Source organism: Mastigoproctus giganteus, chromosome 1 (genome assembly GCF_048544385.1).
Source record: "Mastigoproctus giganteus isolate SK-2022 chromosome 1, ASM4854438v1, whole genome shotgun sequence".
Lineage (NCBI taxonomy): Eukaryota > Metazoa > Arthropoda > Arachnida > Uropygi > Thelyphonidae > Mastigoproctus > Mastigoproctus giganteus.
The window spans coordinates 205,063,450-205,087,684 of record NC_143575.1 but is presented as its reverse complement, the minus strand read 5'-3'; the positions used below and the strand labels follow the sequence as shown (position 1 = coordinate 205,087,684).

General features: G+C 41.2%; 1 protein-coding gene across 2 annotated transcripts in view; it reads left to right on the top strand.

Moving 5' to 3' along the window:
* Positions 1-24,235, top strand: part of LOC150091463 (metabotropic glutamate receptor 5-like) — a 151,368-nt gene that overhangs the window by 66,054 nt on the left and 61,079 nt on the right. For both annotated transcript variants that reach the window (XM_090375674.1, XM_090375666.1), the window contains exon 2: positions 13,778-14,660. In XM_090375674.1, the coding sequence (XP_090231800.1) occupies positions 13,961-14,660 (700 nt within the window). In that variant the 5' untranslated portion in view covers positions 13,778-13,960. The remainder of the gene's footprint in view (positions 1-13,777; positions 14,661-24,235) is intronic.

The following is a 24,235-nucleotide window of genomic DNA, read 5'->3' as shown; positions in this document are numbered from 1 at the left end:
TCCTTCTCTCCTGACCTATCTGGACTATATAGATGTGAAGGGAATGTCTGTCTTGTGTTAGAAAAATTGGAAGAACTGTTCCATTAAATCTACTTGGACTGTCTTGGACGCCACACGTTCCTTGCCCAATGTTAATTTCTTGATAGATTGTGGCACTCGCACAAAAGGCAAGACATCTTTTGTGTCACCAAGTTGTTGGCCGAGTAGCAGACCAATAAATTTAAAATCTCCTCTCACTAGCCAATCACGATCCTTGTACTGAATTTTTTCCAACAAGAAGTTTTCCTTTAGGGTGCAGAATCGCGCTGTATTGTGGGAATGTGATGGCTACGATGGTTGTTCATAATAAGAACTTCATGGTGACAAAGGCGGAGTGTGTGTGACGCCCATGTTGATTGTAATGGATGCCAACACTCGATCCCCATTTTGGGGTAGTAATGAACTGAATAAAAAGGTCCAGGAATTGGACGAATTCACCTTTGAAAATGACTTAAGTGTTCGAGTATAGAAGAATCATGTATAGATATGATTCTTCTGTACTCTGAGTCATCTTGTGTAGTATTCGATGAGGAATACGATATGTAATTGGCAAGTCAGAGATTATGGACTACCACATATCGATTACATATGACTTGGAATATGTGCGTGGTAATAATGCACGAAAGAACATAAATAGATATTCGTTAAAACCGTGAGGTAGAAAAGTTATTGAAGAAATAAAGAGACAATATGATTTTCATGATATGAATGCAGAGAAGAAAGTAGAAAATCTTCAAAATACATTACAAGACGCTTCTAGAATTTCGATGAAAAGAATCAAACACCATAAATGACCTGTTCCAAGGTGGATCCAGGACTTGACTAAAAAGAGGTGCCGGTTGCCAGAACCAACAGTTTCGTAGGATAAGGAGGTTGGACGTGGCTTCTTGGTGTAAAAGTAAATAGAGTGACAATGGGAAGCAATATAACGGGCTAATAGTTAAAAGTAAAAACAAACCGTGGCAAAATTTTGTACAGGAGGAGGAGCGATCTCCCATGGGGTTCTGTGTACAAGACTGTCATGGATAAGACGAAATTTGAGCGGGTAGGACACGGTAATTGATATTCAAGAAGATGAAACTATTGGTTGGCATGACACAATGGAAAAGACCTTGGAAAATTTGTTTCCAGGAGATTCTGAAGAATTAGATGATTACCATAGGAAAGTAAGGAGAGAGAATGATGAGTACATCGTGAGTGAAAGAGATACAGGGGTTACGCTTGATGAATTGGATGATGCAGTCAAGACAATGGAAGTTAATAAAGCTCTGGGAATCGACATGATTGAGGTGGATGTAGTGAAAATGTTTTTTTTAAGATAACACCTCATGTTTTGAGGTCGATTGTCTTATAATTGGAAACGCGCTGTGCTGAAGATTTTGAAGGAAGATGCTGGTCGAGCCGCGAATGGTAGGCTCATATAAACCGATTGCCTGTTATCAGTTGTAGGAAAATTACGAGTGGTTAATAACTAAAAGAGTGAAGAAAAGGTACTGCCGGAAATGCAATTTGGTTTTGTACCGGACAGATCAATGGAAGATGCCCTGTTATAGATTTGTTTATTGACTTCGAGTCAACTTTCGATAATTTGTGGTCGCTTTGGGTTCTGAGGCGATTACGAATGACGCACAGTTCTATGAATATGTAAAACGTTGTGGAAGATTACTTTTCGAACAGAACAGTCAAGGTCTGCACAGATCGAGAGGGCCGTGCAAAAAGGATGTTCTCAGGGATCTACAGTATTTTCGGTCAGGGTGTTTAATGGCGCACGTGGCTATAGTGCGCCTATTCACAGGAATGTTAAAAACTAATTAATATGAAGCCAGTTCAATTTCATTTCAGCTCAGAAACCAATCATATTCGTTCATACATTCCAATTTGTTTCTGAAAACAGAAAAGTCTATTAATATTTGCCTCCTCTCCAATGATATGATTTAATGTTATCGGTTCTAGGAGGCCAGCCAGAGGAAGAAATATTGAAGTTCGATGATGTTGATAGTGTGGACAGTCAATCGAAATTTGTTTGACTGTTAGATGTTCTGAGCAGTGTGGACACTGAGGAGGATCATTTCCTGTGAGTAGATGGAGGTGAGTCAGATGGGTATGCCCTATTCAAATCCATGCGAGTACCACTTCTCGCCGAACTGTCTGAATGCTTGAGTGCCAGAATTTTGGGTCTTGTTTCAAAAGTTTATTATTTGTTTGGTTATGCCATAGCTCTGTCCACTGAGCATGGTATGCTGCTTGAATTTTGACATTATAATCAGAGGCTGGAATAAAGACAGAGGTTAAGTCTAAAGTTGATGGATTTTAGCAGAAATATCAGCCAGTTCATCTCCTTTAATGCCTGATTGCGCTGGAATCCAGCAAAAGTTTACTAGTTGTTGCCGATCTTCACTTTTCAACAGCAAATTCCTGATGTGATTTAAAACAGGGTGATCCTTATGAGAGAGATTCTGCATTTCTCCAATTGAGCTGAGCGAGTCGGTGTAAATTGAATATTTTGCAGATGGGTGAAGAGTCACATTTTCTAGAGCTAATTGTATTGCAAATAGTTCCGCTGAAAAGTTGCTCTACTCGGGTGGAAGAGAAGCGGATATAATAGCAGAGGGAAACACCGCTGCTGCTCCAACAGTTGAATGAGATTTGGAACCATCGGTAGATATCGGTAAGAAGTCAAAATAGTTTTGAATATGACTATCATGGAGTTGTTGCACATTCCGAGTCGGTAGACGATTCTTCCCCCATTGCAGAAAATAAGTATCACAGGTCGGCTGAGAATAATTCTTTATCTGCTGCCTATTGTGGAGAGGAACATAATTCCAATTCTGTGATATATCAAGAAGCCGTAGGCCTGCTGGTCGTTGCATATATAAGTAATAACATTTTTCTGTGGAGCTACAGAGGGGGCTCATGGGCTTCAATACATAGACCAAGAACAATTCGCAGCGCATTCTGTTGTACAGGATCGAGCCAGCTTAATACACTTCGGACAGAATGATAAACTGGGGCACCATAATCCAAACGGAATCTAATCAGTGCTCTATATAAGAGCAGCAAAAGTTGTACGATCTGCTCCCCAAGACAGGGCAGATAACGCTCTTAGCGTGTGTTCGGCTTTTTCAGACAGGTAGTACGTATTAATTCGATGTGCTCAAAGGAGTTTAACTTGTTGTCAAGGATCAATCCCAAGAATCTGGTATTGTTGGCAATTGGAATGGTGGAATTTGATATCCGAAGTTCAGGGTCTATATGCAATTTATGTTGATTGCAAAAATGTATCGCAACTGTTTTCTGATGGGAAAGACGCTGTCCATTGAGCTCAGCCCACTTTTGTACTTTATTGAGGGATATCTGCAATTGTCGCTCGATAGATCTCATGTTCTGAGAATGGCAAGAAATAGAAAGAGAGATCGTCAGCATAAAGATACGCCTCAACAGAATTTGGGAGTTCTTTGGTAATGGAATCAATTCTAAGAGCAAATAGGATTGCACTCAGTACCGATCCCTGCGGTACTCCTTCCTGCGAGAACGTAGAAAAGTAGTTTTGATATCGAACCTAGAAAGAGCGGCTCTGGGGAAAGTTCCTAATAAATATAGCCAGGTTGCCTCGTAGACCAAGAGTATGATGATCACTGAGAATGCCATACCACCAGGTAGTATCAAATGTCTTCTCTATATCTATGGAGACCATAACAAGAGGTGTTCGTTTTTCACAAAAGCATTGCGAATTCAGCCTTGATCATCAGATCTAAGGAGGACCTGTTTTGGCGAAAGCCATGTTGACAATTACCCAGTAGATGTTGAGTTTCAATGATCCAAATGAGTCGACTGTGGATCATTGTTTCAAGAATTTTACCAAGGCAACTTGACAGAGATAGGCCTGTAACTATTAGGCTTGGAGGGATATTTTCCAGGTTTAAAAAGGCCAGAACTGTAGCATGGTGCCAAGAGATTGGATAAATATTTTCCAGGAAGATCCAGTTAAAAAAGACTAGCAGCAGTTGTAATTTCTGTCATCGAGATGCTGCAGCATGACATAACATATGCCATCTGGCCCAGCGACACTGTTTCGTGTTGTTCTGATGGCTTGTAAAAGTTCACAATATTGAAGAGGCTGATTATATGGAAGTGACAATGAGGTTTGAAAGTTGATGGGTCTCTGTTCGGTGGTGATCTTAATTTTCTGGAACTCCGGAGTGTAGTTTGATGCAGCTGAGACTTGGGCAAAGGTTTTGCCCAAGGCATTTGATATATCTAGAGGAATAAAGAGTTCTTGGCCACTGCAGGAAATAATTGTGGAAGGGAAGGGATGGTTGGAAACTTCCCAGAAAGCGGCCTAATTTTCTTCCATATTGATCTGGAGTCGGTGTTTCTATTGATAGGAACTAGATGCGAACCGAGTCCAAGAATCTTTCTTGACTTGTCTTTGAATGAAACGCGCTTTTGCCCTTAGCTTTTTGTAGCTAATTAGATTAACTGTGTTGGAGATCGATGGAATAAATTCCATGCTTTATATTTTTTTTCCTTCTTGGCTTTTGTGCACTCTTTGTTCCACCAACAGTTGAAGTGCCGTCGGGTCGGGGGGGATTTGATAATGGAATTGAGTATTTGCTGCAAGTAAAATACGGAATGTGATATAATCAGTGACTTCATCTATGGGTTGTAGTTGAATAGTTTATGTCCACAGTGATTGCTAACTGAAATTTGACCTAATTGGCTTTAGAAAATTTCCATTTCCTGCAGGGAATTGGTCTAATGGTGGTTGTGTAGTGAGCAAGTTACACACAATTGAGAAATGGTCACTGCCCATGGGATCATTCATAGCGGACCACTGAAAGACTGGAAACAGTATCGAGGAGCAAATCGAGATATCAATTGGAGAAGTCTGTCCAGTAGATTACTGCATATAGGTATGTGTGCCACTATTAAGAATGGCGAGGTTTGTTTATCTAGTAGAGTTTCAATCAGTCGGCCGTGTCTATCTAATTTAGAGGATCCCCCATAAAGGGTGGTGGCCATTGAAATCCCCTAGCAAGCAGACAGGGGAGGGTAGCTGTATTAAAAGTTCTTCAAGCTCATTATAAGAGTAGGCGTGATTTGGTGGGGGATAGACTGAGACTAGTGTAAACGCAATCTGAGTAATCAGGCGCACAGCAACGGCTTCAATTTGTGTTTGGAGAATGATTTGGCTAGCAAGGATCTTTGAGTTAATCAAAGTAGCTACACCACTACGAGCAGAATCGGATGTATTCCGATCTGTTCGATAGATTGAGTAGTTTTTTATGGAAACGGATATTTGAGGAGTTAAACAGGTTTCCTGCAGACAGAAACCAGCTGGAGAGTAACGTCTAATTAAGTACTGAATTTCATTAATGTTGGCACAAAAGCCTGCTGTCTTATGGCGTTCTGGCTTTTTGTTTGTCTCTTTTTGGAAAGGTAGGGCGACCGGTGTCCATATCTTCTTCTACCAATATTTCTAGAGTCAGATCTTCCTGTTTGGATGAGTACGCTGCATCCATCGATGTGTCCTAAATAGTCTTTTTGAAGTCGAACTAGGATTATTTGAAGTAGTAGCAATCACTGGCGGAGGAGGAGATTTTGCTGGTATCGTAAGAGGCCTATTAATTGCTTGGTCTGAGTGCTTAATGGCATCGTTGCTGAGAGAGGACAGCCCAAGCCCAGTCGGAGGCATAGAAATGCTTGCCAGCGTCAGGTCGAATGTTTGTGTGCTCCCAGTTTAGTTACTATGTTCTTGTATTAGCTTCAACAAACTGATCCATATTTGGAATCTACGGAATCCAGGAAGTGTAAACTGTACGTCAATCCTTTCCATTTTATTCCACAAGTAACAGGTACAGCGCAATTTTCAGTTTTAAAATTAATATTAGACGGCCGATAATGTTACTGCTGATTGCCAGAATTCTGGAACAATAGGCTTCCAAGGTCAAAAGTGCTAGTATCGACCCTGCTGTTGGGATAATCCAATCAATTCCCTTAGGAATTTCCTCCCAATTCAAATTCTTACTCCGTCCAAGTATCGATCTACAAGTATCCTTAGGGCTTGTAAACAATTGTCTAAAAATTTCCATTTGGCCTAACAATGAAGAAATCTAAATCTTCTACCTGCCCACGAAAAGAATGGGCACAATTAAAACGTCTAAGTGAAGGGCAATACATGCCTCCGCTAGGAATAACTCCCCGACTGGCACTTTGAGATTTCCGTACAGGAAAACCACAATGAAGAAAACACTTAGAAAAGCAAAGAATACGCGAAATAACATTACAATTATTGGACCACCTGATTCGGACGGCATACCTGAATCGAGGACTCCTGGAGCAGTTACCCACACAGAAGGCCATAAACCACAATCTGCTGCTATAAAAAGAAAAAATTCAGAATTGCGTGCCACTTGTATTAGCGAGATAAATAATTTTAAAAAATAGGAAAAAAAAAAACTAGAAAACTGGGTACAACATCTCGAGAAAATTGAGGATTTAATATTGCGCAGAGAAGGGCATGAAACAAAGGGCTTTGAGATGATTCTTGAAGGCATTAACAGAATAGCCGAAACATACCTAAGAACCCCGAATAGCTCAACTAAAGAAAAGGAGGCCATACTCAAAAGGGAAGTGGGTACTCAAACGTCAGACCCTGTCTCTTCTGCGCCTAGTGAGACTGTACTGCAGCAACCTCAGGTGCCGATTAATAATAATAATAAACCTGCTCTTGAAGAAATGCTAAGGAATTCTGACTATTTAGAATTTATCAAAAAAAAAAAAAATCACACAAAGAAAAACTCCAGATTCCTTATTAAGAGGTGACAGATCCTCCCAGCTAAATATACCGAACCAGACTGCACACCAGTTAACAGCTGCACAAGGAGAAATAATGCATCGGAACACCAAAAGACCAACTAAAGCGGCCGTCAGAGAGGTTCAGAACTGAACTACAAAAAATCCAAACAGCTCAAATCGAGCTATCTGCAGCAAAACACAGCTGCAGTGAACATACAACAGCATTACTTCCGACCAACAACGAACAGTAATGCAACAAATACAACTGATGGTCACAACATGCCGTTTGAAAGTAGCTCCAAGAAGACAGTTGAACCAAGAGCATGGAGGATGAAATCAGCACCTGTCAGCAGTAAAGTTACTTCCAAGTAAGACAAGGAGACCTTTTTCACCCAAGCAGCTCAGAATCGTGATGCAGTTATTGGCTCTAACCGTAACACACTGGGTATTAAAACGATGCAGCGTACAGGAAGGAAGGCAAGGCCCTCCAGCATTTTTATAAGTCGACTATGCCCGGAAACAACAGTAGAACAAATTGAAACCCTTCTGAAGCAGCTCAACATACCCGGTACCCCCCATCAAGGTCCACACCAGGCATCCATCCTATTCCTCTTTTCGGATTAAGATCAAAAGTCCCAATATAGAAAGATATCTAAACACAGATATCTGGCCCGCAGGTCTCTTGGTAATGCCATCGTTTGGCAATCATAATGAACAACCAGCGGTACAAGCGATCTCGAGACCAGAGACGGGCAGTGTGCCTCTCTCTGCATAGCTAGACAGCGAACCAGACTATCCCTTCCAACTTACAATCATGCAGATCAATGCACAACACTCTAGATGCGTTTCTGATGAGATCAGGCTCATTGCAACGGAAAATTTATTTGATATTATATGCATTCAGGAACGTTATGTCTCTAAGCACATTTGTGGGCAATCTTCCAAAGTTATGGGATATCCCATGACTACAAGAATCATCCAGTCTTCTGCAACAGATCCTAAATCTGCCATCGTCATATTCAACAACAAGCTGGATATCACTGTTATCTCTGGCTTGTGTAATCAACATTCCACCTGTATTTTAGTCTCTACATCAACTTTCTCGTTCTACTTACTGTCACTATATTGTCCGCCATCAGCAGATATTAAATTATCACAAAGATATCTAGAACAGGTATTTGCTACTTTAAATCCCACATATTTAATAATTACAACTGATTCAAACTCAAAATCTTTCTTATGGTTCAGCAGTGTCTTGGATAAGAGGTAGGATTTTCGAGGAATTTATATTCACCTAAAATTTAAATCTGCACAACTTACCCAACCAACCGCACACCTTCTCAAACGTCCACGGAGAATCAAACATTGACTTAACCATTTCAACGTCCGCCATGTCCTCGAGGATCTCTGATTGGACCATACATACTGACTACACAAACAGTGACCACCGAGCAATCACTTTTAAGGTATCTCTCCTTCCAAATTCTACAGGTCCCCCTCCTTCTCCTCCTCCAAAAGATCTTAGAAGATTTGCTATCAAAACCATCAAATGGCCTTTATTTATGTCTTCGATTCACCAGGATTTTAACGTTGACACTCTCCGGTCTTTGAACCAGTTCAATGCCTCAGAATATGCATTCATTGTACAGGCTGCCATACTTCGTGCTACAGAATGCTCCACTAAGAATAAAATTAGCAAGCATACTACAGTTCCATGGTGGACAGCTGAACTTTCCACTCTGCGCAAAAAAGTACACAAAGCATGCAGAGACTTTCAATGGAGAAGGTCCTGACCTGAACCGGAAGTCACCAGACTAAAAAATATCTATAAAGGCCAGGGGAAAGAATACGTAAATACAATTGCAAAACAAAAACTTGCCTCCTGGCAACACTTAGTTCACTTCACAGGAAATTCTGATCCCTGGGGTCTATTATATAAAATTAGCAAAAACAAGTATCACTCTCATGAAGTGTACAACGACACAGAAACGACTAACTGGAATGACCCAGTTAACGCCATCCTGGATCGCTTGCTTTCCCTGGACGATCTTCCATAGAAACTGCAGAACAAATATCTACCAGGAATAGCCACTCAACCTACCACTCCTCATATGAAACGGATCTCTTCACTCTTCCCGAGCTAAAGCTGGCCCTAAGCAAAATAAATATCCATAAATGTCCGGGTTTAGATCTTGTGGAAAATGCTTTAATTATCAAATTTGCAGAAATCTTTCCAGAAATGCTTCTATGTGCAACAAATGTCTTACTGAGGGGATATTTCTTAATCTCTGGAAGGTATCTTTGATCAAAATTACTCACAAGCCGGACAAAAATAAATCTGATCCCAAAGCATATAGACCCATCTCTCTTTTGGCAAACCTTGGCAAACTATTTGAAAGATTGTTAGCACCCAGAGTAGCAGATTTAATTGAATGTCAAAACTTAATGGCTCCATCCCAATTTGGCTTCAAGAAGGGAAACTCCTGTGAAGACGCCTTGGTCTCTTTAGTTAACCACATATCAGCTTCGAGGGCTAAATATGAAATGGCCATATTCGTTGACTTCGAGGGAGCTTTCGATTCCCTCTGGTGGGAGAGCGCTTTCAATCGTCTTACCAAAGCCAAGTGCTCTCAGCAACTGTTCCAAGTTATTAGAAGCTACTTCCAAAATAGACTTATCCAAGTAATCTCGAAACAACAGTCTCTCTCAAGGACCATCTCAAGAGGATGCCCCCAGGGATCAGTTCTGGGACCCCTCTTCTGGAACATAGTTTTGGACAGCTGGCTCACGCAAAAACCTGACAATATCTCTGCCTTGCCTACACCGATGATTTGGTTCTTCTAATTCCAGGTCGATCGCGTCTTCAACTAGAACAATCAGCCAATATAACTCTTTCTGAGATAATCAAGTGGTCAAGTATACATAAACTGCGAATATCTGCCACAAAAACAAAACTGATGGTTTTTAAGGGTAAGTTAGATTACAGAAGACCTCCAAATATAAAGATAGACGGAAAGCAAATTCCTTTTGTTCCTGAATTAAAACATCTTGGCGTAATTTTAGATGACAGGTTAACCTTCTCCTCTCATATTAATCACCTCGCCTCGAAGATTAAGAAGTTCACTGCAGCAATTATCCAAATTGGACTGGGGACTAAATAGGAAGACTCTCTTACTATATTATACAGCAGTATTCGTACCAATAACAACATATGCTTCGGGAGTCTGGTTTCATAGAGCCGTTAATGTTAAACTCCATTCCAAGCTCATCTCCATTCAATGGATTATGCTGCTTGCCATGCTCCGGGCCTGCAGGACAGGGTCCTCTGCTTCTCTGCAGGTTCTTGCTGGAGTCTTACCACTAGACCTGCATGTCATCTTCAAAGGACTATGCTATCGTCTAAAGCACAGAGTTCCCGGCGAGATTCTCGGCATCTCATGCAACCTAACTGCTAACATCAAAGACGAGAAACGGAGAATCTGGAATGAACTTATCAATGTGTGGCAATCACGATGGGATTCCAGTACTACTGGTCAAGTCACCCGCTCTTTTGTTCCTGCAGTTACTTTCCCTCTCAACAAGAACGTCCGCCAATGGTCTTCTCCCAGTCTAACAACATCGCATATACTTACTGGGCACGGCTCCATCAACTCCAAACTATTTCAGTTTGGTTTGTCTGACACCAATCTCTGCTTGTGTGGTGTTGTATCGCTGCAGCCTGTACCACGATGACAGATCTACCGTACAAACTTCTCTGAAGGGAATGAAGTGGCGCTGATCATACTGCCATATTGTACGATGATGAAATACCCAGGAGTCGTTATTGATGATAGGCAGCCTTTCTCGATCAATCGAGTTCCTGCGAGATAAAGTAAAGAATTTTTATATGAAATTACGAAGAGCGTTGCGCGCAAGTTGGGGGAATAAAATGAAAGCATTTAAATATGCTATATGAATAACTTATGAGGCCGGAGCATGGGGACACAGAGTTGATGTTTCAATCAGAAGGTAGTTGTTAGCTGCACAAAGACCAGCCCTAGTGAGTATCAACTAAGGCGAGTAGAACTTTGTCGAATGATGCTCTCTGCATGTTTTATTTGGAAAGATTCCAGCAGATTTGTTAGCAGCTAGAAGGAATCTTGAATAAGCTGTCCATCGGGATAGCTAGGAATAGAATTTCACAAAGGGTCTTTAGACTATGGCAGAATCTTTGTGATAGAGCAAATCAGGGAAGAGACATTTACAGATTCATCCCTAAGGTCGATCGTGTCGATGTTAAGAAGATGCCAATGTGGTGACTTTGATAATTGGTCTTGTACTCAAGAAAAAGTTGACGTACCTTAATTCGGTGGAAAGTAACTCATGCCGTTGTGGACAGATTGAGTCTAGTTCACATATTATGTTTGAATTCCCCGATTATTATGATCCCAGGTTTAATCTGAATATGGTGGAGAGTATTGCACAGAATGACGTTTTAGTAAACTAATTTTATTACCTCTGTATACACTGCGTGGGTTATATCCATGAGGCGTCCTGGATAATGAATCAAGTAGATTTCTGTGGGAGGTCTTGATTGTCAAGCGTATGTAAAACGTAGCTTAAACTGCGCAATGCTATGCAACTGGTGGAGGTGGACCGGTAGTTCGGATCCGTGGGGTACTGGCCATACAGCTCAAGTAATGTGTTGGGTTGCACAATGTTTTGCTTGTCTTTGCATTGTAACCCTCTACATTTATACTAGTTAGTTGACTGAACCAGAAAGCAACTGAATCCGGAGGAAACACTTCACAGGTTTCGCAGGTCTCGACATGTCTAAACACGTCCAGACACATCAATTCCTGCTAGCACACACAAAAAAAAATTATGGTTATTCCAACATGAGCACTTGAAGTTTAGGAGACTCATAACACTAAGTAATAAAACTTGGCGTGACTTGAATTAGGCGAACTATCTTGTCCTGCCTTGAGTTTAACTTGACGTTAACTGATTTAAATTAGGAAGACTTTTCTTGTCCTCTGTTTTGTTTTGTTGGCCGGCAGGAAGAAAAAAACTTCGCCTTTACCATGGGTTGCCTTAGCATTGCACTAATTTCACACAAAAGCCAATCCATCTAATTTAAGTTGTTTGGAAAAAGGCTAAAATAGCACTAGCTGCTCTACAATTCGAAGAATAACTTCCATTAACTTGAATACCTTAAACTAGCTTACCATTAATTTTAAAAGCTAACCTAAAAATTAACGTTAATCTATAATTCTGACATTATTTGTTAAAACAAACTTCAGCTCGTGACGTTAATTGTTAAAACCAACCTGAGTTCTCGTGAAGTTAATTGTTGAAATTCAACTTGAGCTCGTGATGCTGATTGTTAAAACCAACTTCAGCTCGTGACGTTAATTGTTAAAACCAACCTGAGTTCTCGTGAAGTTAATTGTTGAAATCCAACTTGAGCTCGTGATGCTGATTGTTAAAACCAACTTGAGCTCGTGACATTAATTGTTAAAGAATAATTTCAGAAAATCAACGCGAAATTAATTTAATTATAGCACTTCTAAACTTAGATCTTACATTCAAAAGACTATTTTGCATTTCGTGTGATTATTACTGCTTACCCTGTATGAATCGTGTGATTGTGTAAACTTTCACATTTTAAGAGAATTCAGTGGGTCTAAAGGAGAGGGTTGACAGCTGTTCCTCAAGAAATTCGTGTTTTTCACCCCACCCAAAAAACGAAAAAAAAAAGGACTTCACCACAAATAGAAGACACAATAAACAAATTACACTGAAGCCTCATGGTCTTAGTTTCCTCGGAAAATGTAACTCAAGACTCTCATATGTATATTTCCTGGATTATTTTTGCTTTTTCTTCAGCATCAACTGTAGATCTGGTAAGATCCTGGGAAGTGCGAACAGGGTAACCCAAAGATACCCTCTAAAGTAGTTATTGGAATAAACGAAAGGGGCATTAGGGTTTAAATGGATCCAAACAAGGAAAATGAAAGCCTCTACTGCGTCAAAATGACTAATAAGCACCAGTTTATAAGTTATGAAACCTTTCCCTACAAGAATACCTTCAGAAAACTGTGGACTTATTCTGCCAAAATATTTTCTCATCCGCATCTTCTGGTTGGAGACATTGTAGAGCTCTCCAAAGAGATTATGGTTCTGCTCGAATGCGAATATTTATGCGATGTCTAATTCTCCCAGAAAATTAAACATCGTGGAGAAGACAGAGTGTCTCCTTATTGCACATTTAACTTCAAGAAATAATAAATTACTTCAGCCTTGATCTACTTTTCTCTTCTAATTACCTCAGATACAAAATAGCAGTGATTAGGGTTTCGGTAATACATGATCGGGAAGCTTTTGTTTGTGTGTGTGGGGGGAGGGGGGGTTTCGAGTGGTGGCTCTAGCTAAAAAAATAAATTAAAATGACTTCCTGGAAATCAAACCATACTCAGACGAACATGCAATAAGCAACAATCCGCAATAAACCCACACGGTATTAGCAATTCAAAACACAAAAAGGAGTTGTACTCCTTGATGACGAATGTCTATAAGCCTTAGGCAATGGGGTGTATCTTTTATAATATCAAAATGCAAACGACATTCGTCGTTTGGTAACGAGAAATGCGCAGAAGATATGAGCTCGTGATGTTAATTGTTTAGGAAATGGAAACTTCGTCTGCTTATGAATAAAAATTGGAAGAAAATCCCGAAGGATTGTGGGTTTTATGTTTCTCAAGTGACGTCATTGGATAATGACTTAACTATGCGCATTATTCAGATACCGAATCCAGTTTTGAAAGTGAAATTAATCTAAGTACTTTAAAAAAAAAATTAAAAAATAAGAATATTTTTTGATTAAATAAAATTTACCATTTAATGAATGAAAATGTAACTTCATCATTAAGGTGACTGATGCGTGTTTTTATTGTTTCAGGAAACAGGTGCGAATCCGAACTGATCACAGATGACCACAGCAGCGTTCCCTTTGATTCGGCTCCCCGTGAGATGACACCGAGCTGCGAATACCGGCATCGTCACCAAAGGGGGGAGTGGCATCGCATTCGTCTCCACATGAAAGTCACGGGGATGTCGTAATGTGTGCCTTTGCCGAGAGAAGATGGTAGCGGCAGAACCTGGTCTACTGGCAGTGCTCCGGGCGTTGATTTTCGCTTTCGCGTGCCTCTGGGTGACCCGTGGTGCTCGCAACGAACGTCGTACCGCAACCATCCCCGGCGACATCATGATGGGGGCTCTGTTTTCCGTGCATCACGCGCCGGGACCGAAACAGGCTCAGGCGCGGACTTGTGGCGAGATGCGGGAACAGTACGGGATTCAGAGGGTGGAGGCGGCTTTCCAGGTCATCGACGAGATAAACAGGGATCACAGGATCCTCCCCAACATCACTCTGGGGATCGAGATCCGGGATTCGTGCTGGTACTCGCCCACGGCGCTCGAGCAGAGCATCGAGTTCATCCGGGACGCCATCGCCATGAACGACGACGTGGTAGTGAGCAAAGCGAACTCTCTCCCCGGAGTGGAGACGACCCCAGACTGCCTCCGACCCGTTAGGCAAGTGAAGAATCTAGTCGGCGTGATCGGTCCCGGATCGAGTACTGTTACAATTCAGGTGCAAAACTTGTTACAACTTTTCAGTATACCTCAGATTGGCTACTCGGCCACCAGTCGCGATCTCAGCGACAAGAGTTTCTACAAATACTTCTTGAGGGTGGTGCCCTCGGACTTCTTTCAGGCGCAGGTGATGGTGGACCTCGTGAAGAAGCACAACTGGACCTACGTTTCGGCTCTTCATACGGATGGTAAGTGATTCCTTTGTAACCGTGACAAACTGCAGTTCGCGACTGCGAATGAATCGCAGCTCTCCATTGTGGGTCTGAGTCACAGTTCGTGTCACTGCCAAACAATATTTTCGATCTTCATTTGTTTTTAAATGGTCCGTTGAGGGGGAAGGAACTCTAGTGACACGTGATATTCACTTTAGCTTCGCCTCACTCGTTGATTTTGGTAGCGCGCGCTTTTATGAACCCAGCGCGGGACAGCAGACAGCGACACGGGTGCGTTTAGTAGAGAAGGCTAATTGGTGGCGGTGAAGACACACGGGGAATGTGGTGCACCCCGTGGAAACAATTCCGAGGGGGCTGCGTGCACGTGCTCATCGATCCCTTGAAAGGAACGCAAAAATTTCTAAACTGGCGACGAATTCGGATCGGCGGCAGCGTCTTCCTCCCGATCTGAGCCGCCAGACGGCTGATTACTCCGGAGCCGCAATGATCGCCCAAATTCCCCGCATTTTCCCAGAACGCTGATCCCCGTGATCTAAACAGGGATCAGTCATCCCCCCCCGCCCCACCTCCGTCAACCATTAAAAGCGACGCGGTCTCACGACGAACAGAAACGAACGAACATTGATGGACACCGTAGCGTCTTATCCGATAAATCCTGTTGTCCGCTTCCTCGCTACGAACAACAAAAAAGAGGGAATGAGAGAGAGAGAGAGAGAGAGTGTTAAATTATGGCGAGCGAAAGAGCCGCGTTTTCAGCAGACTCAACTAATAAGATTCTCGTGTCGCTGCAACGAGATTTATTTGCTGCGTTTTATTAAAATCGCTCTCTTTCTTTCTCTCTATCTCTCTCTCTCTCTCTAGAACTCGATTTGTGTCCGACTGCTTTCCTAACTCCCGCTTTCTGTTCCTTCCTCACCTCTCTCTCTCTCTCTCAACCTCTGTCTCTATTTCCCCTTCTTCCTATTTCTCCGTTCTCTCTTTCTTCCTGTTTCTCTCCTCTCTCTCTCTGTTTCGCTTTTAGTTTTCTCTCTCTCTCTCTCTCTCTCTCTCTCTCTCTCTCTCTCTCTCTCTCTCTCTCTCTCTCTCTCTCTCATTTTCTCTCCCCCTCTCTATCTCTGTGTTTCTCTTCCTCTCTCTGTGTCTCTTTCTACCTCTCTGTTTGCCTATCTGTGTCTTTTTGTTTGTCTCTCTCTCTATCTCTCTCCCTGTTTCTCTTTCTCTGTTTTATTTCTCTACTTCTCTTTTCATTTGTCTCTGTTTCTTTCTCCCTCTCTGTTTTTCTCTCTTTTTTCTCTACCTGTGTCCTCTTCTCTCTCTCTCTCTCTCTCTCTCTCTCTCTCCTTCTGCTTGTGTCTATTTCTCTCTCTTTTTGTCTCTTTCTGTGTCCTCTCCTTTTTTTCTCTATATTTGTCTCTCTCTCTCTCTCTCTCTCTCTCTCTCTCTCTCTCTCTCTCTCTCTCTCTCTCTGTCTGTGTGTGTTTTTGTTTCTCTCACACTCTGTTTGCCTCTCCTTCTCTGTCTCTCTCCTTTTGTTTGTGTCTGTTTCTCTCTCTCTGTCTCTTTCTGTGTCTTTACCTGTGTCCTCTTTGTTTCTCTCTCTCTCCTTCTGTTTGTGTCTATTTTTCTCTCTTTTTGTGTCTGTACCTGTGTCCTCTCCTTTTTTTTTCTCTTTCTCTCTCTCTCTCTCTCTCTCTCTGCGTCTTTGTCGATCCACAGTTTCGTTGTTATCTGCAGGTGAATCTAGTTTCGTTTCTAATCATTTAATTCCTTCTCTTCTTTTCTTCTTTAAACATTCGCTCGTTTTGGGTTTTTTTCTCCAAACGAATCTCACTTTTTCTTCTCCTCGCCATCCGATCTAAATCCTTCCACCTCCCTCATGAATAATAAATTTACACATTAAACGCATCGCGGGTGGTAAACATAAATATCTTCTTAAAAAAAAAAAAAAAACTTTTAAAGATTTTTCATTTAAATAAAAATTACACAAAAAACATCTTCAAGAAAGCATTTACGCTCGTTAGAAGAGAGAACGACGCTGAGGTGAACCCCCACGTTCATCACCCGGCAAGCAGTTTACCAGTCGCTCTCAATAACCGTACCACCAGACGGGAGCATGCGCAGTTTGATTCATAGAAGCCTCACCATCACCCAGTTCTGCTCTCGTTGACACCCAACAGATTGAAAGTACAAGTGTTTATGGTTTGCCCACTTCAGCAGCCAGAATTCACTCGCATATATTCTGCTAATGTGGGTAGGGGTGGGTGACGCCCACAAATCAGCGCCATACAATATGGCCGAATACACTGTGGTTCTTAAATATCGTGCGGTTATTGTACTTTGTTTCACGTGCTGTTTGGTTGCCCAACGTGATTAGTTTTTCTTTACAATCAGTCGATACGCGAGTTGAATTAAATTTTTTAGTATCAAATGTTACTCCCAGATTTCTATGCGTCTCAACAACTGGGATGGGTTTCACATTTAGTTTTGGATGTACGAGCGTAGTACACCATGATTACACTCTTCTGCGGATTTAGGGCCAAGCCAAATTTATTTAAGTACACGAATAAGTTCAAAAGCTTATGATTAATCTGGTCACAGAATGCGCTATTGGTCATGGACGGTTGGATGCACGTTAGGATCTTAATATCGCCTGCGTAAGTGCACACATTATCCCTACCCTTACAGAACAGGATCATCATGGCGGTAAAGAGGAATCCAGATAAGACTTCACCTTGTGGAACTCCTGCATGGTGTTGGCGTTGGAGGATATGATTGTCTGTATGGTAATAAATGGACCGACAAGTAAGTAGGGCCTGTAGGAACTTCAGCAAATTTCCTTTTATTTGGAAGGCGTGTTGGAGCAGATGAAGTAAGGCATGTACATCCAAACTATCGAAGGCTGCTTTTATATCGGCATAAATTATTGCGATTTCCTTTCCAGTTTGGAAAACATTTAGTATCGCGACTTGAACTGTGAGGAGGTTAGTAATTGTTGATCTTGCTGTTATTGAATAATGAATTTGTTGAGGCTGCCCGGCCAGTATCTGATTTGACAACTTTGGCAATAGAGCTTTCTCCAGTACTTTTAACAGGGTAGATGCAGTAGATATTGGCCTATAGTGCTCCACAAGGTTAGGCTTTGTAATTTTCGGCATTGGAATTACAGCGTACTTATTCCAGTTCTCAGGGAAAACTCGGCAAGCAAGGATAGAGCTATAAATTGCTTGGAGTGGTTCAATTAGGTAAGGGCTGAGACACTTTACCATGAAGTGGGGTACTCGATCAACTCCAGCTGTCTTAGTTGCGCTGAGGGAGTTAATACTCTGTATTAATGCTTGTTTAGTGATAAGAACAGACTCCATCTCATTGTCAACTAATTGATCCCACTCAAACTCCCTGACTTGTGACTCATGATGCATTTCTGGAGAATCTGCTGATATGGTCCATCCACGCTTCTTTGTCAAGCCCCTGATTTGTGTCACTTTTATGCTTTCCCCTGTCAAGTGTGTCTTTCATGTAGCGGTTGATTGTTCTGGCCCTCGAGTAGTTAATTCTATTTTGTGTGTGATTAGACAGTTTCCATTTTCTGTGCAGAGTTTGCTTTAGTTTAAACAATGCAGTTACGTTAGAATTCCACCAGGTTTTCGATCTTGATGATATCCTTACTACTTTGGAAGTCCCAAATTCTACAATAGAGTTGTTGCAAATAATGCATCACATTTGAGTAAACATTCCCACGGGATACAGCTGGCAGCAAATAAGCATTTATTTGGGTCCAGAAAGGCTGGCGAAATGACAAGCAGGCTCTTAGTTTTGTCCTTGGCATTGAGATCCATATAATGTAGCATTATGAGCATTGCAATTGGGTGGATGATCGGATGGAAAGAACATTTCGGAGGGTACACCAATTATATATTTACCAGAAGACAGAATTAGGTAAGTCTATTTTCACCTCTTGTCGTTGATGAGGTGAAGCATGGCTGCAGTCTATTTAACATGGTGTCCAGCAGGTTATTGAGCTGCGGTGGAAGGTTGAAATTTCCACATACTATATGGGTGGTTGACACATGTAATTTGTTGGGAAGCCAGTCTACTACGTTATTTATCATTTCTAGACTAGGGACAGGTGGAATGTAATCGACTGCTATATCTAAGAGTGCTGTGTGGACTTTTAAAGTGGCAAGCAATGCCTCATAAAGTTCTGAATCCGAGTAGGCGACCGAGATGATTTTAACTGCATTTATGTAGGTATAAAAGGGATAGTTTTACCATATAAGATGATAATGACCAGCTGCATCACTCCAGACTGATTAACTGCTATCTGAAGATAAACGTCATGCTTGGGAAAGCTCATGGGGAAATATTGCTACCCTCTATCTGAGGAGCTGTGTTCTCATGAGTCAGTGAAGACCTCTGCCATCTGGCAGTTTTCACAGCCTCGTCCAGGGAAGAAACTGCACTTTTGTGGAGTTTCAATAATGATCAAATCATCCATCTTCGCCGAAAACTTTTCCAAAGTCCATAAAGTGAAAATGAAATTTATGCAGCAGTGAGCTCGTGTTTGGTTGGAGTTTAAGGGAGATTCAAGATAGTTTAAGAACAGGGAGATGTTGAATATGGGTTCGCAATCTAGACAGTCCTCTGTTGATTATCTGATTGTGTAAAATGATCGGAAGTTTGGGGGATACTTTATTTTTTTTTTTTTTTTTTTGATCTATTTAGGAGGTTGCGCTGAATATTAAATGCAAACTCGGGTCAAAATGTTTGTTTTTGCGCCATATCAAGAAAGGTATTGTACTATATACTTGTAACCCCATGTATTTTATGCCAGTTTTCTTTTATGTGGGATTAAAAAAATAGACAAAAAATCATAAAAACTGCTTCCATCTTGAGGGGGTTCGAACCGAGATTTTTTTTAATACGTTGATCAACAGTAATTTAAAATAACTTGTTAATGTCTTAAACACACGTTGAAGATACTCTCGCATACCCAAATTTGGGATTCATCTCTTTGACTGCTGACATGTGGAAGCACAGATCATACTAAGAAACGTATCTCATAACACCACGGGTATCCCTTCAATGCCTTCGAGGATGTGTCACCAATAAGTATGACCTTCTAAAGGAGGTAAAAGGCCATTATCAATCCACTGCAGGACGGAAGCCTCCTCAATGATTCATGTTGAGGAAATAGACCATAATCTGTCACGCTAGTCCAATGCTGGTTGGCAGATCGACCGTAATTAGCAGTCAGGGGCTTGAACCCCAGTCTACTCAGAGCATGTCCAACTACACTCCCGCTCCTGACCACTCGGCTACGGAGGCCTACTAAGGAGGTAGTAAGTTTCAATATTTATCTCTGGTTGTTTTATAGTGGCATCTTCAATCCACTGTGCAAGCCATACTTGGAGCTATATCATAGACGTCTTATACCCAGGCCACCTGGCCTGGGTATAAGACGTCTGTGACATAGCTCCTGAGTCCGATGACGATGAAAGTTTTAATCTTTTTAACAGTTTTCCCTTTCAAACTCACACCGGGAATAATTTTTGTTACAATACACGATAATGTTTCTCCAAGTGGTCCATTGTAAAATTGTGCCGTTTATCGTCCAGGATTATTTTATTGGCAGAGCAGGCCCTTTCTACTTCTACAGAAGTTGTATTTTAAAAAGTGAGCTTTTGAAGCTTCCTTGAAATGGAAGTTCATTTCCGGTCCCATTTATGAATTCATATATTTTCCTTAAAGTGCGAAATCCTGAGTTCTTTTCCAAAAGCTTATTGTATTTTCTTCTTATTTCTCCTATGCCTTCAGGCACGGTTGAAATTTGCAATTCCAACCCTTTCCAATTGCGCTGCTCAAAGAAAGTCCCCACGTTTCAAGTTGAAATGGATCTGGATGAACAACAAATCTCTTCTAGCCAAAGAATCAGAAAGCTTTGCCTTAGCAATCCCAATAGCTGCTAATGCGTACCATCAAGGAATCAACAAATTCTTTTATAGAATCAAAATTTTTAGCATAAAATGACGCCGCTTGTAACCATATTCCCCATCTTGCGAGAACAGGATCAGGTTGGAGAGGAAGAGTTGGTAGCATGTTGCTGTAAGTTGCTATTCTCGAGGGAATTTGACGAAATCTTTTTTTATATTACAAAAAAGTTTGTCAGTTTCACCAAGGTTCTTCCCGATTGTCTCTCTGCCAACCTATTCAAGCCATGAGCTAATTAAGACGGATTAGATTTGGATAGAAAACTTGGAACTCAGAAGCGCTTTTGACCATATACGAAGCAGCGTCACTGACCAAAATGCAAACTCTTTCGCTATGAGTCCATTCTGGCCAATAACTGCAAAGAATCATTACAAAATACACCTGAATCCGACCACGATGAATAATCAACAGAAACCTGATAGTTTGTATGTGCACTGTCTAGAGGATCCTTCTGATCTCAATCAAAGCGCCTAACCATATCAGCTTGCCTACAAATACCTCAAGTTTCAAGTTTCCCAGAAGAAATAGCAGATGCGTCAGCATAGAAGGAATATGCAATCCTGTGTTAAAATAAGAAATCGAAATAGTTCGAGGTATAATATTAATAATATTTTTGTTAGCAGACTAGATCCCAATACTACTGCCCAACAGGTAGATCAGGCACTTTTAGAGAGCTAGAAATACCAGGTGGAGCTTTCAAAATAAAAACCAAACACTCCACAAATGCATCCTTTAGAATTCAGCTAAAGAATTGTGACATTCAAAGATATCTGAAACCTGATATTTGGCCAAATGGTCTACTCGTCATGCCATATTATGGAACTATTGTAGGTACAATCACCAGCTCAAGTGAAGAGCAGCCATCTAATTCTCACTCTGCTGAACCTTTGCATCGTAGTCCATCATTCAAAAATCTCAACTACGCACCATGGATGACATCAAGGATTAATCGAGGAGGTGGAGAGGCAGCAGTTATTGCAGATTTATTTATCGTAAATTCATCGATTATATGATCTCTGTTAGAATTAATATTTAATGAGCGCGCGCCTTAAAAAAAAAAACAAATAAAACAACAAAGGCTCCTGAAGCCTTCATAGTTATCTTTATGATAGATGAGATGGAAATGGTTATCACGTTGAGTCACATATTTAACAGCAGACATCGGTGGAACATTAAGATTGTATTACAGAAAGAATTCCCCTCCCAGCTAGCTTAGTACTTTGCATTAAAATACCACAATTCTTCCGCGTGCCATTATTTTCTGTCATTAAGTGTTTATCGTTTGCATGAAGTTTATCTGCCGAGAAACGACATTTTTTGTTTGTTTCCACCATTAATGGTTAAGGTCATCTCGAGGGAGGGGTAGCGAAAGAAGAAAAACAAAAAAAAAAGAAACTGCCTTAAACCAAAAGGTGACATTAAGAGTAAGGAACTATTTTTAAAAGTCTTACCATTGGCAGTTTGCCAGATGTTTTGCAAGTTTCTTCAGCGCGAGAAAGAGCTCGCGATGCCCTGTTGGAATGTTGATGGGAGAAAAAGAAATCGTGATATAGATAAATGGAAGAAAATCTGAGTGATTTCTGCAAATGCGTGGTGGACTTAGTGGTGGCTTCTCAAGACGCTCGTGAAAGAGTTTGAGTTTGTTTTCTTTCAGTTACGTTTCTTACGCATTGGGGAATCGTTCATTTCCACCGCGTACATAAATGTATTGAGAAAAACTGCACGAGGATGATGGAAGATGTACGCGCATCTTTATTACTCCACACAACTAAAAACAGCGACCATTATAAAATAATCCTCTGCCACTGTTTTCAAAACAGTAATGGGAACAGGGCTTACTCGTTCGGTTTCCAGAAGCTTTAATTGGGGCATCGGAGAGGTTCATATTGCGAACATACTATCGATTACTCCATGGTCCAATTGTCTCCCTAATTTCCTGCAGATACGCTCATAACCGCTCAGCCTTGATTACCTTCGCTGTCGTACAACACAGCCGCTTTCGACTTGCAACTAAAGGTCAAGGACCATCCAAAATTCGAAACATAGTCGATGATTTTGGGGATCCTTACGTAATAACGGATAATTTCCGTACTGACGCAACACTACAGAGCTTATCAGATTCAGCCAACTGAGCTGAATGAAACTTCTCCGATGATCGAGGACCCTTTGCAAGTACACCATCGGCGCACCCACCCACGTGCACCGCGACTGACTGCAGTAGAGTTCATTTACGGGTTGTTCAATGACATCCTCTCGAATCTTCCTCGTGAATGCACCCCCTAAAGCCAGCAATTGTAATGGAGCTAGAAGAAGCAAACAATATTCGAAATATTCCCCAACTCCCAATGTGGGAGTGACCTTCACGTATGCAAAATGTTACACAATATCCGATAAGAATCTTTTCTGAACCATTCATTTGCAGTTACAGCAGCGTGGTTGCATTTCTGACTCTCTGTCTCTCGATAGAATCTTTTCTGACTGAGAGTGACAGGTGTTCCAGACGTCAAAGCGTGAGTCTTCATGTCATACTTATCGACTACTCGAATAGATCGTTTCTATGGTAATGAGGACATTTTGTGGTCTCAATTCGTATCGAACATTAGTCTTATTTCTCTTAACAGGCCAGATGCACGATTACAAACAAACTGAGCTCGCTTAGGAAAACCCAGTTCATTATACATGCCAACGTAAAATACTAATTGCTTCTTTCCTCGTGCGCTACGAGTTGTCAGGGAAACATTGATTGTTGTGATCGTATCTTAACCGCATGTGAAATGCATCGATCCTCTTTCTAACAGCCCGAGAAATACAAATGCAGTTTTTGATTCTTTAATGATTATTTGCTGTTTTGTGCCCATAGTTCATCGCTGGTCTTTGAACTCCAAACGTTTACTGAATGGTCTTCTGGACAAACGTTGACCTCAACACATTAAATCATCCATGGAACGTACAGGAGCTCCTTTTGTGTGTCATTGTTTAATGCATCGAATTTACCATCGGCCAACTTTTAAAGAACTTCTTTCGCAATGACGTCATTAGCCAAATCACTCGCGCGAAATTGCGTATTTTTATTTTCTTCAATGTTTGTTTTCCTTTACAGACAACCAACCGGATTCTTCTTCCCGCAAATTGCAGGTTCCTTTTAGATGATGCTATTTCAGTCTAGACACCTTTATCAGACTGTCTGGGTTGCTCTTCCATCTCGGATTAGAAGAGTTAATGCAAAAGTAATCAATGGATGCTGCAATTCGAAACGGCAATGCGCAAAACATTTGTCTCATAACCACCTTCATTAGACCCCAGATGGAGAAACAGCGGTCAGACACACGAAGGGAGGATTTTCACCAACTTCGTTTTGTAATATTAGCGAATATTTCAACCAGCGTAACACTAACAGAACAGTTGAAGTTATTAGCAGACGATAAACTAAACCAGCCTGGACAACAATTGATAAGAGTTGCAACAGAACAGTTGAAGGTATTAGCAGACGATAAACGGAGCCAGCCTGGACAACAATGAAGAGTTGTAAGCAGCAATAATAGTAATGAATCGTGGTGATCGTTGATTGTTGTAGTTACTTTGTTTGCGGAAGTCGTTTGGAT